This window comes from Lithobates pipiens, unplaced genomic scaffold (genome assembly GCF_037356315.1).
Source record: "Lithobates pipiens isolate NorthernLeopardFrog02 unplaced genomic scaffold, aLitPip1_a1.2 Scaffold_25, whole genome shotgun sequence".
Taxonomy (NCBI): Eukaryota; Metazoa; Chordata; class Amphibia; order Anura; family Ranidae; genus Lithobates; species Lithobates pipiens.
The window spans coordinates 176,325,094-176,339,572 of record NW_027507787.1 but is presented as its reverse complement, the minus strand read 5'-3'; the positions used below and the strand labels follow the sequence as shown (position 1 = coordinate 176,339,572).

Sequence of the window (14,479 nt, the reverse complement as noted above, 5' to 3'; positions counted from 1 at the left end):
TTCAAAACTGATTTAACCCAAGAGCTGTTTTACCACATTTGATTTACAGTGATTTAACCCTTTGTGAATTGACCTCAAAGTCACACTAATTTTATCCAATAGGTCCGACATGGAGCAGGTACTGGTCTCAGAGAGATCCTTAAGGCCCATGGGAAAAGCGGAGGCAAGATCGCAGACAGCACACATGAAGAGGTAAATGATAGCCAAGCACTGCAATGGAAAGTAACTGCAAATTATAAAAGCATAAACCCAGCCGTACAATAGAAAGATGTGCTTGTGTTTAGTGATGCAATTTGTAATTCTTCCAAGGGGTGTATTCATTTCCCTCTCCTTTTTTTAAAGATGGAGCAGCAACATCAGGAGTGGTTGGAGGATCTGGCTATTCGTCTTCTTTGTGTGTTTGCATTAGACCGATTTGGAGACTTTGTGTCAGACGAAGTAATGTATTTTTTTATTTTTGTTTTTTTTCTGTATACAAGCTGCCAACAAAGTGCAACCCGCACTGCATGAACTTAGTTGGGGTTAGCATAGACAGGTTGTTTTAAATAAGTTAACGTGTATCAAAAACCAAAATGTTTATCTTAAACGTAGAGGGCACAGGAGATGATTCTTAAACCATGGGTGAAGAGGTTTATCGCTGAAGAACACTTAAGGAGAGCTGGAGCTTAGCTGAGTGGGCTGGGTTATATAGATACACTAGTGATGGGGGGGGTTCCTCACTTGAAGGTAGTGGCTCTCCCTTTGGGTGCTGTGGGGGCACGCATGCTTGTGAGCTCCTGATCTGGACTGTATGTGTCCATACACACAGCATCTGTAAGCCACATACCTGCTCCCGCCTCACAGGAGTTTGATTGACAGCAGGAGCCAATGGCTCCCACGGCTGTGTCTCCTGTGAAGCCAGGAAGAGGAGAGCCAACTGGCTGCTGGCTTTCTCATGAAGGCGTTAAGAGCAGCTCATGCTCGCTCGCAGAAGTGAACGAGAGCCGCGCACACATGTGAAACGTGTTAGCTTCACACATGTGTGGAGCTATCGCTGTGAACATTAGAGAGAGCAATAATTATAGCACTAGACCTCTAACTCTAAACCAGTAAAGGTACTTAAAGCCTCACCTGTGGAGATTTTTAAGTACCATCATTTTTATTTAACCATTTCACGAGCATGCGCAATTTTAAAGCGTGACTTGTTTGGGTGTCTATTTACGCTAATGTAACATCTTTTCACATTTTACAAAAATTGAGATTTATTCCCTATGGCTTATAAAAAAAAGTGTTTTTAGCTTACAAGTAATTTTTCTAGCAAATACCGATTTAAATTTGTAAACAAAATGCCAGAAAAAGCTTAGTCTTAAAGTGGTTAAAACATCTGTTGGGTTTTTATTGCTATCTGTGTCTCCTTAAGTCCCAGTTCACACTAGTGCAATGCCAGAGATTGCATTTGATTTGCGTACCATGTCTGTGCTGCGATTTCAGCCATACAAACTGGCTGAAATTGCATCGCATTTACACCAAAATGGTGCATGACCCTTTTTTTGGTCTGCATTGGAATCAGTTTGCATGGGTGTTCACACCTATGCGATCCTATTCCTGCACCATTTTACAATTCGCACAGCAATCTGCGAACCAATCTGGGGGTGTCGTTAACTTTACATTGACACCCACAGTGGTTCACTGATCTCGGTATGAACCACTGTGCGATGTGGGAACCGGAACTGGATTTGTAGGGTTCTTGCCTCGCACTAGTGTGAATCGGGGCTTTGGGATATTTACCCTCTCCAAGAAAGGGGGAAATCTTCCAATTGGGACACTAGTTCTGGTGACAGCTGAGAGATTCCCTACTTTGGAGGTTTTTCCTTTTCACTTCTGTTTTGGCTATGGGATAGGAAGTGAAGGGAGATTCCCCCCTCCAAATTTAAAGATGTAGAATTGGATGTAAAAAACAGACAGGTGTTAGAACAACTCTCCTATACTCTATCCAAAATTATATAAAAATTTATTTTGTTTTGCCTCATAGTTCCAATAGAAATACTGGTGCGTAAAAAGTGTGGTGACCAGACGTGTGACTACAATGATTTTTCTCCCCAAGGTGGTCGCACCTGTTCGGGAAACTTGTGCCCAGACACTGGGAGTGGTCCTTAAACACATGAATGAAAGTGGAGTGCTGAATACAATGAAAATCCTACTACGTTTATTAACGCAAGAGCAGTGGGAAGTGCGACATGGGGGACTGCTAGGAATCAAGTATTCTCTCGCTGTTCGCCAGGTATTCAGTTGATCTTTCTCCAAAAAATTTTTATTTTTTGCCGACTAACAAATGTTTAAACTACATTCATTTCAGATGTTCAGTGTTTTTATGTCTATTTTACAGGATCTGATTAAAACTTTATTACCTAAAGCACTACCGGCAATAATTGAAGGTCTCCAAGACCTTGATGATGATGTGCGGGCAGTGGCAGCTGCGTCTTTAGTGCCTGTTGTAGACAGTTTAGTTAAGCTGCAATTTAAGCAGGTAAGTGTTTTTTCACACTGCATATAATATATGCTGAAATGTGATTTTAATATGCAATCTCTTCCATTTTGGAGGGGCATTGATTGTCCTAATTAAAAAATCTTTTTCTAAAATCTACAGTTTGCATCAAATGCCTTTTTTAGAAAGCCAAATAAAAGCATGGTTGAAAGAACTATTGTCAAAAATGAAGAAAAATTATGTTGACACTATACATTCTGTTAAACCTCACTGGTTGTTTTGCAAAAAAAGTAAAGCTTTTGAGATCCATCTTGTCCCCTGTAGCTGAAAGGTCTCATACTCGTTTTCATGAGGAGACAACGGTTTCTAAATGCCCGTTGTCCCCTTTTGCGTACTGCCTCTCTGAAGAGACTACCAGCCATCCTGAGGTATACTAGAAGTGCGGCATATAAAAGACTAGTCTCCCTGGTCTCCCTGGTTGACACCATTAGTAGAGCCCCTTGAATTGAACAATGTGTACTTTCAATGAAGAGAAGTGAACATGTAACTTTAATTCCAGGAATTAAGCTCCTTTGTTAAAAGTGAAGACCTACTGAGTAAAGTCCAAGGAGCTTCATGACTTTTTTTTCCTGGGCTTATTTACATCTAAGTTTATTGCTTTCCTGAAAGACTACTGCTGTATTTCCGGGAGCATTACGCTAATGCTTCAGGTCTAAATATCTTCAACATTAGTTGGTGCAGCTGCTATGCCTACCCCCTCCTCTCCTCCTGCCCAATCGCAGAAGCCTTTGTATTATGTGAACTCCTTCCCAAAATACAGAGGCTTCTCTGAATGGGCAGCAGAGGGGCGGGTGTGTGTGCCTCTGTCTTCTCACAGCCCCAAGTGTTGTGTATACTCTGGCAGAGCCTGAAACCTGTTAGATATAAGTAATAGAGATAAGTTCAGGAGATGCCATGCACTTTCTTGGGCTTAACTCATAGTATGTCTGAATTCCTGGAAATGTTCTTTAAACAATTTTAAATCTTCATTTCCTTAGGTTCCTTTTATTATTAGCACTTTATGGGATGCACTTCTGGAGTTAGATGACCTCACGGCTTCTACCAACAGTATCATGACCCTCCTCTCTTCCCTACTTACTTATCCTCAGGTTCAGCAGTGCAAGTAAGTTGATAAACCTCCATTCTGTAATAAGAGAATTTTGGGCAACGTGTTCTCCCCCCTACATTTTTTATGACCTATTCTTCAAAAGGTTTAAAAGGAATACTGGTTATAAGAGTTGATTTATGCTGGTTTCCTGTTGTCTTTGCAGTGTTCAGCAATCTCTTACAATATTGGTGCCACGAGTGTGGCCTTTCCTGCGTCATACGATCTCTTCTGTTCGGAGGGCAGCTCTAGAAACCTTATGCACTTTGTTATATACACAGGACCAGGTTAGTAAGTGAAATTTATAGTGGAGATTGAGCTTTGCACTGAAACTAATGAAAAATGACCAGTGGTTCCCAACGCTTTGCCCTTTTTCTTGAGTGCTGTGGGTGCCCATCTTGCATAACTTTATAATGGATGCTCCTGGACCTAGACAAACCAGGGTCTATAACCCACAGATTTTTGAGTTGCCCTTCAAGTTTTTTTGTGTGGTGTTTTGTTTTTCCTTTTCAGCGTATTTGTGTTTTTCGCACTTTATTTTTATTGTTTTTTTTCTTCATTTTTATAGCATCTAAATTGGTATGTGTTAGGGCACCAATAACCTGGACAGGAAATTGAAACCTCTTGCCATTCTTTTTGCCTGCAGGAAATGCTTATGCTCTAATTTCTCTGCTTTGTGTGTGGTTGGTTGTTTTTTTTTTTTTTTTTTCATATACTGTAGTTAATGAGAGCAACATCCTAAAGCAGGGATCTTCAAACTACGGCCCTCCAGCTGTTGAACTACACATGAGGCATTGTAAAACTCTGACATTCAGACATGACTAGGCATGATGGGAATTGTAGTTCCTGGACTGCAGGAGGACCATAGTTTGGAGACCTCTGCCTTTAAAGCATTGTTAACAATTTTTTTTTATTTTTTATATTTTACTTGATTTGGAGTAGTCTTATAATATGAGATAATGTACTCTAAATGAGCATTTTACCAGTATCAATAGATGTGTCAAATTACTAGGGCTGCAACTAACGATTATTTTCATAATGGATTAGTTGGGCGATTTATTGTTTCGATTAATCGGTTAATAACCTTTAAAATAAAGAGGTAATTTTGCTACGATTTGCATTTTTACATATTTTTTTGGCCAATTTGTTGTTGTCCTTGTCTTTTCCAAATACTTCAGCAGCTGAAAAAATCATGGATGCGAACGTGTCCCCTAGGAAACCATGTAAATGAACTGTAGTGTGTTTCTGCAAAGCACCAAAAAACACAGGTGTGACCCAGGCCTGAGATGTTTAGTAACATAATGGGGTTAAAAAAAGCAAATAATCACTACTGTAAGGGGTTCATTTTTTACTATGGGACAGTGAAAGTAATATTTACAGTAGCGGTTTGCTCTTTTTGTACTATAAAGGGCTAATTGTGTGTATATATATATATATATATATATATATATATATATATATATATATATATATATATATATATATATATATATATATTTAACCCAGTTATGTTGCTGGCCGATTAATCGATTATGAAAATAGTAATCAATTAATTTCAGCTGATCCAAAAATGAAAACCTATGGCCAGCTTTAAATTTTTAACTTGGGGGGTGTTTTTTTTTTTTTTTTTTTTTTTTTTTTTTTTTTTTTAAATATAGATCGCTTTAGGTATTTTGCTAAGAGAAATTCTATTTCAAAAGTAGCAGGATTTTCTTTTTTTAATGCAAAGAAACTGGCCTGTTCACATCACATCAACCAGTCAAATTTTAAGATCCTCATTTAGGTATGGACTTGTGTCAGACTCTTGGTAAAATTTGAATATAAATCTTTGGCAACCTTACTAATGCCAATCAATGATGTGAAACCAAATCTTAATTTAACCTCAGTGGTGAAACATCTGTGACCGCCGGGTCCGAAGACCTGTCTGCAGTCTTCATTCCGGGAGTAGAGAATGGGCAGGCGGACTACTTAAAGTGGAAGTAAACCAATTGATTTAAACAGCTAAAAAAAGGCATGCCGGGAATGCTAACTGCACATTGGCTGTGCTGTTTGCCAAACTATCAAACCATCCAATGGCTGGTGTCTAAACGAATCACATGTGCAGCACCATAGCAGTTGAAGATTAAACCGAGGCAAAGATGGCAGCTTCCTTGGCTGAAAACGATAGAGTTTACTTCTACTTTAAGTTGCCAGCAGTTATTCCCGGGGGAAAGATCTCTTAATTTTTCAGGTTGTTTGCCAAAGATAGGGAACTCTGGACATAGATCTTCTAGCATCCAGGATTCAACATGAAGTTGGTCAACTTTGTGTCCAGGGCAAGGGATCCACTCGCATGTGGAACAGATGCGCTGGTAACCCCGTGGGATCAGTTCTTGCTGATCTATGCATTCCTCCAACACCCCCCCCCCCCCCCTTTCAGTTGCCGCCACAACTTTTTTGCAGGATCAAGCTGAAAAAGCCATTCATTCTGGCAGCACCAACATGGCCCGGAAGGTCATGGTACGCAGAAAGATGGCAGTGGGGGGTGGGGGGTTCGTGGTTCCTCACACTAAGGCCAAACCTGCTCTCACAGGGCCGATTGTCCATCCTACTTTACAATCGCTAAATTTAACGGCCTGGCTATTGAAACCCACATTCTGAAGAAAATAAGTTGGCCTTGAGTACTATTAAGGGCCAAATCTCAGCCTTGTCGATTTTATTTCGAAGACTGCTTGCTACGCATTCTTTAGTCTGGGGTTTTATGCAAGGGGTGATGCGGATTAATCTGCCAGCTAAATCACCTTTTGAGCCCTTGGGACTTGAATTTAGTTTTTAGTGTTGCAAAAACAGCCATTTGAACCCATGCCGCATATTTCCTTAGCCCTTTTGACAAGGAAACTGGTATTTTTGGTTGCTATATCCCCAGCAGGGAGAGTTTCGAAACTGGCTGCTCTTTCTTGTAAAGAGACAAATTTGATTATTCATGAAGACAGAGTGGTGTTGCGCCCACATCCAGGCTTTTTGCCTAAAGGGATTTCATGTTTTCACCTGAACCAACATTATGGTCCTGCCATAGTTTTTCCAAAACCATGTTCCAGGAAGAAAAGTCACTATACTGTCTTGATGTGGTGAGAACAGTGAATATCTATTTAACCACTTGACCACTGGGCACCTAAACCCCCTTCCTTACCAGACCAATTTTCAGCTTTTGGTGCTCTCTCACTTTGACAATTACTCAGTGATGCAACACACTCATACCCATATGACATTTTTGTCCTTTTTTATTTTTTATTTTTTTATACAAATAGAGCTAACTTTTGGTGATATTTAATCACCGCTGGGTTTTTTATTTTTCGCGCTATTAATCAAAGACTTAATTCGGTAAAAAATATTCTTTGTTGCTGTTAAAATTTATTGCAGAGTATTGGCACTGAGCAGCGCTGTGGGCACTACAGATCCAGCCCACAGTGCTGCTACAAATGCTCTCACCCTCTCCCCTTGCACTGTACAGAATGCAAGGAGGAACTGACATCATGACACCGGTTTGTGTACAAGTGATTTCTTCATCATTTGACGAAGTGATCACATGGTAAATAGCTGTTACCTCTCGGGGGGCTCTGACACAGACTGGCCTTGCTGAGGCTGGTGACCCCCGCTCTGTCATTTCAGATGACACCGACCAGGACCGATCGGACAGTGAGGATGAGTCCTTGTTGGAGCACTTATCACAGCTGTGCGTGATACTCTGAAGATTCAGGAGCCAGCAGATCCTTCTGCTGATGTATCGGTCCGTTTTGGGTTCTGTAAGCCAGCCATTCACCCAAGGTGTTCCCGTATCTGACTTCTTTTGATAAGTTAATTTACAAGGAATGGTGTCGACCGCAATTGACCTTTTCGGTCCCCAAATACATGGCGGTGCGTTACCCCATTTGAGGAGAGCCTTCTCAAAAAAATGGTTGGCTCTTCCAGTCGTGGACCCTCCCAGTATCCAGGTTAAACAATGTAACTGATCCCGGTAGAGAGGACTCCTGCATTTAAGGACCCCACGGACAGGAAGGCCGAGGCAGTGGCTCGCTCGTTGTTTACGGTTGTGGGGGCAGCTATGCGACCAGTACTGGCATCCTCACTTGTGTCTCAGACACTAACCGAGTGGGCAAAACTTTTGCACCGCAAATTGGGAGAGCAACAGGCTTCTCCTGTCTGCGTGGAACTAGCAGACCAACTAGTGCAAGGCCTGAAGTACATTTGTGACACAGCCCTAGATACCCTTCCTCTGTTATCCAGGGCTTCAGTGTCGGCAGTGGTGCTGAGGCGCCTGATTTGGCTAAAATGCTGGTCTGCTGACCAGGCATCTAAGAAAGCCCTGACTGATCTTCCCTTCCTTGGCGAGCGGCTCTTGGAGCCTCGTTGGATATTAAAAATGCCACAGGTGGCATTTTGAAATCTGTTGCACTTACTGGCTTCCTACCGGTACTGCTTGTTATAGCAACCCACTTTCCCATTGCATCTTTATTATTTTATATACCACCTTTTTGCTGAAAATATTACATTATTGTCCAATCCATCTTGTCACTACTGCATAATTTTACATTCATCTTTTAGAACAGCGCAACACCATTTCCTTAATACATTACAAATCCCAGTAGATAGGGTTTATCCTCAATCTGTTTGCAGCAGTTCCCTCCCTCCTTTTTGTGTGTCTTATACATGGTAGCGCAGGAATAATTTTCTATTACGAGAGTACACTACTAGCACAGGCCAGGAAGGCTAAGGAGCCACGCCATAGGCAAGGGCCCTCATTCTCCGCTCAAACTGCTTTCATCCGCCCAGGGCTTCGACCAAGCGTCCCCAGCCTGACAGGTCGACCTCTGAAGGACCAAAGCGTCCCTGGAACCACAAGCCTGCGAGCAAAAGTGCTACCGTGTGAAGGTTTGCCCCTGCCCATAACACAGGTGGGGGGGTTGCCTTTGGGAGTTTTCAGCCCGATGGGCCTCTCGGCTGTCCGACCAATGTGTCTGCGATCTAATTTCCTCAGGCTACAAGATAGTTTCTCTGTTGGCCGCAAAACAGATTCTTCCCCTCCAGCATACCCGTACTCCCAGCTCGTCGGGAGGCCCTATTGGGGGCGTTAAGGGACCTGCTAAGTCGCGAGGTGATAGTACCTGTTCCGGAACGTTTCCAGAGGTTCTACTCAAACCTGTTTGTAGTCCCCAAAAAGGAGTGGGTACATCCACTCTTGGACCTGAAAGCCCTCAATTACTTTGTAAAAGTGCAGAGGTTCAGAATGGAATCGGTTTGCTCAGTAGTCGCTGTACTCCAAGGGGACTCCCTGGCGTCCTTGGACATCCAGGATGCGTACCTGCACATACCCATATGCCTTCAGCATCAGAGGTTTCTGCGATTTTCAGTCAGGGAAGCCCACTACCAGTTTGTGGCTCTCCCTTTTGGTTTGGCATCTGCCCCCCGAGTCTTTACCAAGGTATTGGCGCCTGTTTTGGTGTTGCTGCGGCAACGCGGGATCGCGATCGTGGCATACCTAGACTATCTCCCCCTGAGGGCATCTTCCGCCTCAGTGTTGGAGGATGAGGTGATCACCATGCAGACCCTGCAGAATTTGGGTGGCTGAATCTAAAGTCGGTGATCGTACCGACTCAGCGTTTGGAGTACCTAGGCTTACTGCTGGACTCCATGGAAGCAAGTCTTTCTCCCTTCAGACAAGCTGCAGACTCTCAACTGTGGTAAAACTGTTGATGAACCACAGGTGGTCGTTGCTACGCTTCTGCATGTGAGTTCTGGGACTCATGGCAGCCTCCTTTTGAGGCAGTACCGTATGCCGAGTTTCACACCAGAGTCCTGCAGAAGGAGATTTTGGCAAGATGGGACAAATCTCTGTTGTCCCTGGCTCAGTAGATTCAGGTGAGCCAGTTAGTCAAGGATTCCCTGCTCTGGTGGCTGAGGTCCCTGGCACTTCGTTCTGGGAAGTCGTTCCTACCTCTGAAATGGATAGTGATCACAACGGATGCCAGCCTAACCGGCTGGGGTGGAGTGATGGGAGTTCAGCCGACCCAGGGCCTCTCGTCGGTGGAGGAATCCAAGTTGCCGATCAATCTGCTTGAGCCGAGAGCGATCAGGCTATGCCTCTCCACATGGTCGATAAGACTTCAAAGGCATCTGATCAGGATCCAGTCGGACAATGCCACGTCGGTGGCATAAATCAATCACCAAGGAGGAACTAGAAGCTCGGCCGCCGCACGGATGGTCGCTCACATCCTTCAGTGTCATTTACATTCTGGAAGTGAACTGGCATGCGGACTACTAAAGTTGCCAGATGCTGGTCCCCGGAGAAAAAGCATTGCATCCGAAGGTGTTCAGGCTACTGTGCCTGCGATGGGGCACAACAGACGTGGCTTTTCTGGCCTCCCGTCTCAATCGGAAGCTGCCGAGATTTGTGTCCAGGACAAGAGATCCTTGGGCAGACACACTGGTGGCTCTGTGGGATCGGTACCAGCTGATCTATGCCTTTCCTCCGCTGAAACTGTTGCCACATCTGCTCCGCAGAGTGGAGGCCGAGGGGATCCCAGTAATACTGATTGCCCCAGATTGACCTCAGCATCCTTGGTATGTAGACCTAGTGTTCCTGGTGGCGGACGCCCCTTGGCGACTGCCGTTAAGAGGACCTTCTGTCTCAAGGTCCGAGATTCTCCATCCTGCTTTACCATCGCTGATTTTAACGTCCTGGCTATTGAGAGCCAGGTGTTGAGGAACTGGGGTCTTTCGGACTCGGTGATTCCAACTATGCTGAGAGCACGGAAATCTTCTCGAAGATGTATCGTGCAAGGATGGCATCTACGCTTATTTTCTATATCCAGGATCCTGCTGTTTCTACAGCAAGGAGTAGACCAGAATTTGGCTTTAAGCACCATTAAAGGACAAATATCAGTCTTGGCTGTCTTATTTTTTTATTTATTTTTTTGCAACCGGCTGGCGTCTCTCTAGTGAGCACTTTTGTTCAAGGGGTCCGACGTGTAGTTCCTCCGGTGCGTCCACCGTTGCCCCCATGGGATCTGAACTTGGGGTTATCGGCACTTCAAAAAACGCCATTTGAAAATATCAGAGATCCCTCTATTGACTCTTTCCCAGAAAGTGGCCTTTCTAGTGGCCATTACTTTGGCCAGGAGGGTTTTGGAACTGGTGGCCTTGTCCTGCAAGTCGCCCTATCTGGTTATCCACAGGGATAAGGTGGTGTTGAGTCTGCAACCTTTTCTGCCAAAGGTGGTGTCGGCGTTCCACATCAATGAAGACATTGTGTTACCATCTGTGTCCTAAGCCAACACATCCTAAGGAGGTGGCACTTCATGCCCTGGACGTGGCTCAGCTCTGTGGGTGCATTTGTCTGCTACAGCTCCCTTTTGGAAGCAAGACTCCTTGTTTCGGTGGCTGGTCCGAAAAAAGGCATGGTGGTCTCGTCGGCCACCATTTCCAGGTGGATCAGACAGGTTGTAGTATAGGCCTACGCCTTGAAGGGGCAGGTACCCCCCCCCCCCCTTTCCAGTCACGGCCCACTTCACAAGGGCAATCGGAATGTCTTGGGCCTTCCGACATCAAGCATCTAAGTATGTAAAGTGGCAACTTGGTCGTCTGTTCACACTTCTTTATTATTTTAATTTTTTTTTTTTTTTAAGGGTTGCAGGATATACAAAAAGATAAATAACCAACATATCAACCAACTTCTCCCAGCGTCAGACCCAGACCCGTATTCATAATATAGTTTTTGTGAACAAAGACAGTGTAGCAATGTCCGTTATTACATTGTAGTAGAATACTCATTTATCAACAACACAATTCAAGAAATAGCTAGCTTGTAGATCCGGTGGGGGGGGGATTCCCCACTCCCTAATGGCTAACCTTATTCATCGCACCTAGGGTGTGTCTTAGATTCCAAGGAGGGAAAAGTGGGAGCAAGGACAACAAACTTCCTGCAGCCCATTAGAGTTTTTTCATTGTTGTGAAATTATTAGGGAGATGAAGGAGTTGAATAGAGAAGGAAGTAAAAGAAAGAGGGGGGAAAAGGGAGGTACTGTGGGAAGGAAAGGGACGGGAAGGAGGGGGGTGGTGCTCCAGCAGGGTCGGCGCTCCCACTCCCTAGTTTTCCTCGAAACGGGATTCAAAAGTAAGTCTTGTACTCTTTTGAGTATTGGAAGAAGTTCCACTGCGTCCATTGGGTGTTGTGCTCCTCCCTGTCCCGCAAAGCAGCTGTGAGTTGCTCCATTCGCTGTATATCGCAAACCATTGAGACACTGCAGGTGGAGACTGCTGTTTCCACGCACTAGGGACACAAGCCCTGGCCGCGCTAAGGTGTTTCAGTAGTGACCCGTGAAACCGCCTTCCTGACAAGGGAGTCAAATTTAAGAGTACTGCTGCAGGATTGTCCTGAAGAGCGACATCAGTGAGCTGGTAGATAATCTGGAGAACTTGTCTACAAAAAGGGGACAGGACACTCCCAAAAGATATGCAGCAGGGTGCCAGTTTGCATGCCACATCTCCAACGAAGTGGGCTATGTCCTGGAAATATGGCAGCCAATACTGTGTTGTCCTGTACCAGCGTGTCAAAATTTTATAAGTGATCTCCTGGTACTTACTACATAGAGAGGACTTGGCTGTTCACACTTTTTCAAAATTCTACAAGGTAGATATCGGTGCATCGGCGGCTGCCTGTTTTGGTCGCAAAGTTTTGCACGCTGCTGTATAATTGCAATTGCACTTGCGCCTCTCCCCCCCCCCCCGTTTTTCTGGTAAAAACACAGTACTTTTAAGTAAATGCACTGTTGCATTTGTTACCGCAGTTCTGGTGCGGTTTGAAGGCAGTGCCTCTCAGCTGAGGAGCACCCTGGTTGGAGTTCTTCCAGCCTGGACCGGAAGTGATGTCATGACATTGCTTTGGTCCTGCAAGGCCATAGAGCTTCACAGTGTTTAAATTTTTGATTGGCCATAGGAGTGTCATGCCGCACAGTCATGTTACTTGGAAGCCGCAGAAACCTCAAGCCCGGAGAGGGGTGAAGGACACGTCCCCTCCTGCTGCTTCGGAAACCGTTCCAGTGGCTCATGAGCTGCTTGGACTGGTTTCATGAGAGCCAGCCGCCTGCAGAAAAAAACTGTACTTGGGTTATGGCTGTCTGTCCATTTGCAAACTGCAGCGTATATAAACGTGCGTGTGGCAAGTGGTTAATATTATCAATGCAACAGTCAAAGCCATCAGTTGCATCGTAAATCTCACAACTTTGGCGTCGCACAAGTATGAATAAAGCCTAATACTATTTGTACTATCCCACACTTCTCCTTTTTAAGGCTCTGTGTGTTTTTGTTTATCCGGGATACGTAAAGTGAACATAGGCAAAGGCTATTCCCCCCTTTATAAAATCTTCTAAATCTGAAAATTTTAAAGTACATGGTCTGGGTACAAGTGCACTTTAAATAAACTTTATAAAAATTATCTTGAACAAGCCTTAGACCCCTTTCACACCAGGGAGTTTTGCAAGCACTCTAGCGTTAGAAATAGTGCCTGCAATCAGCCCTAAAAAGCTGCACCATTGTTTGTAGTGTGAAAGCCCGAGGGCTTTCGCACTACAGCGGTGCGCTGGCAGGACGTCGGGGAAAAGTCCTGCCAGCAGCTTCTTTGGAGCGGTGTGTTTACCGCTCCTCCACCGCTGCTCCCCATTAAAATCAATGGGGCAGCGCTGTAATACCTTCCTTCCTGTATATCCGGCAGTTTTAACCCTTTCTCGGCCGCTAGTGGGGGGGTAAAAGCGCCCGCTAGCAGCCGTAATGCGCTGCAAATCCGGCAGTAAAACGCCGCTAAAAAATATCGGCGTTTTACCGCCCACGCTATGGGCGGTGTGGTGTGAAAGGGGTCTTAGGCAAGATCCAGCACCAAGTGCTTTTTCATTGCTCTTGAATTGTCCTCCTTTTTAAGCTTAATGTACACGGGACGTTTTTACAACCTCTCCTGAATGATTTAACTTGACAGATAGTAACCCACATTTAAAATATTTGTTTTGCCGTGTTTACATGCTGCGCTTAGCAGCGTTTTGCCACATTTGTGTTTTAGGTGTGTGTGTGTGTGTGTGTGTGTGTGTATATGATTATATATAATATATATATTATATTTTCTATTATATGCTAATTTTTATTTTTATATTCAAAATGGCCAAAAAAACTGTAAACTAAACGCAAGTTGGCGATTGAAATTAAACTTTACAAAAAGGCCTCTAAACTCATTTGCCTAGAAATTGCTTTAAACGACCCTGTGTACATGTACTGATAAGATAACATAGAGGAGCGTTTAGGAGCAGTTGAAGAAAAATGCCCATCTACTCCTAAACATTTGTTTACCAGCAGCAGTGTACATGAGGTTTTAAAGTGTCAGACTGGCTTCAGTACCTGCCAGGGATTGGCATTTTATACATTTATATTTTTCTATCGTTCATTGACGGACACAGCAGCTCTTCTTGACTTTTACGGTTATATCACCCCTTAAGGAGAGAACTAGGCAGAAAGTATTAACAGCAACACTTGCACAGTACCTATAACCCCCTCACACTGCATCCACCAGCTCAGTTTTTCCCTGCCTAGTGTAGAAGAACCTGACTCCCGTTCCCCCGTGGGAATTTTATTTTTTCTGCATTTTTGATTCCTGTGACCTACAATCAACAGCCTGGCTGGGTGACAGGCTGGATAATATAGATCCTTGTAGTCTCACCAGCCTGGCCATCAAGCATGAGCAGGCCCTAGCTACGCACTGGGTCGGCCACGACATGCCCGGTCTAATCCAGTGGTGGCCGGTGAGCTATATGCTCCGGGGGCACACATGACCGGGCTACTGCTGTCTGTCAGTG

The 14,479-nt window shown here is 44.4% G+C and overlaps 1 protein-coding gene across 2 annotated transcripts in view; it reads left to right on the top strand.

Moving 5' to 3' along the window:
• BTAF1 (B-TFIID TATA-box binding protein associated factor 1) overlaps positions 1-14,479 on the top strand; it is a 176,689-nt gene that overhangs the window by 55,381 nt on the left and 106,829 nt on the right. For both annotated transcript variants that reach the window (XM_077455229.1, XM_077455228.1), the window contains exons 5-10: positions 103-192; positions 343-438; positions 2,084-2,260; positions 2,366-2,506; positions 3,502-3,626; positions 3,775-3,895. In XM_077455229.1, the coding sequence (XP_077311355.1) occupies positions 103-192; positions 343-438; positions 2,084-2,260; positions 2,366-2,506; positions 3,502-3,626; positions 3,775-3,895 (750 nt within the window). The remainder of the gene's footprint in view (positions 1-102; positions 193-342; positions 439-2,083; positions 2,261-2,365; positions 2,507-3,501; positions 3,627-3,774; positions 3,896-14,479) is intronic.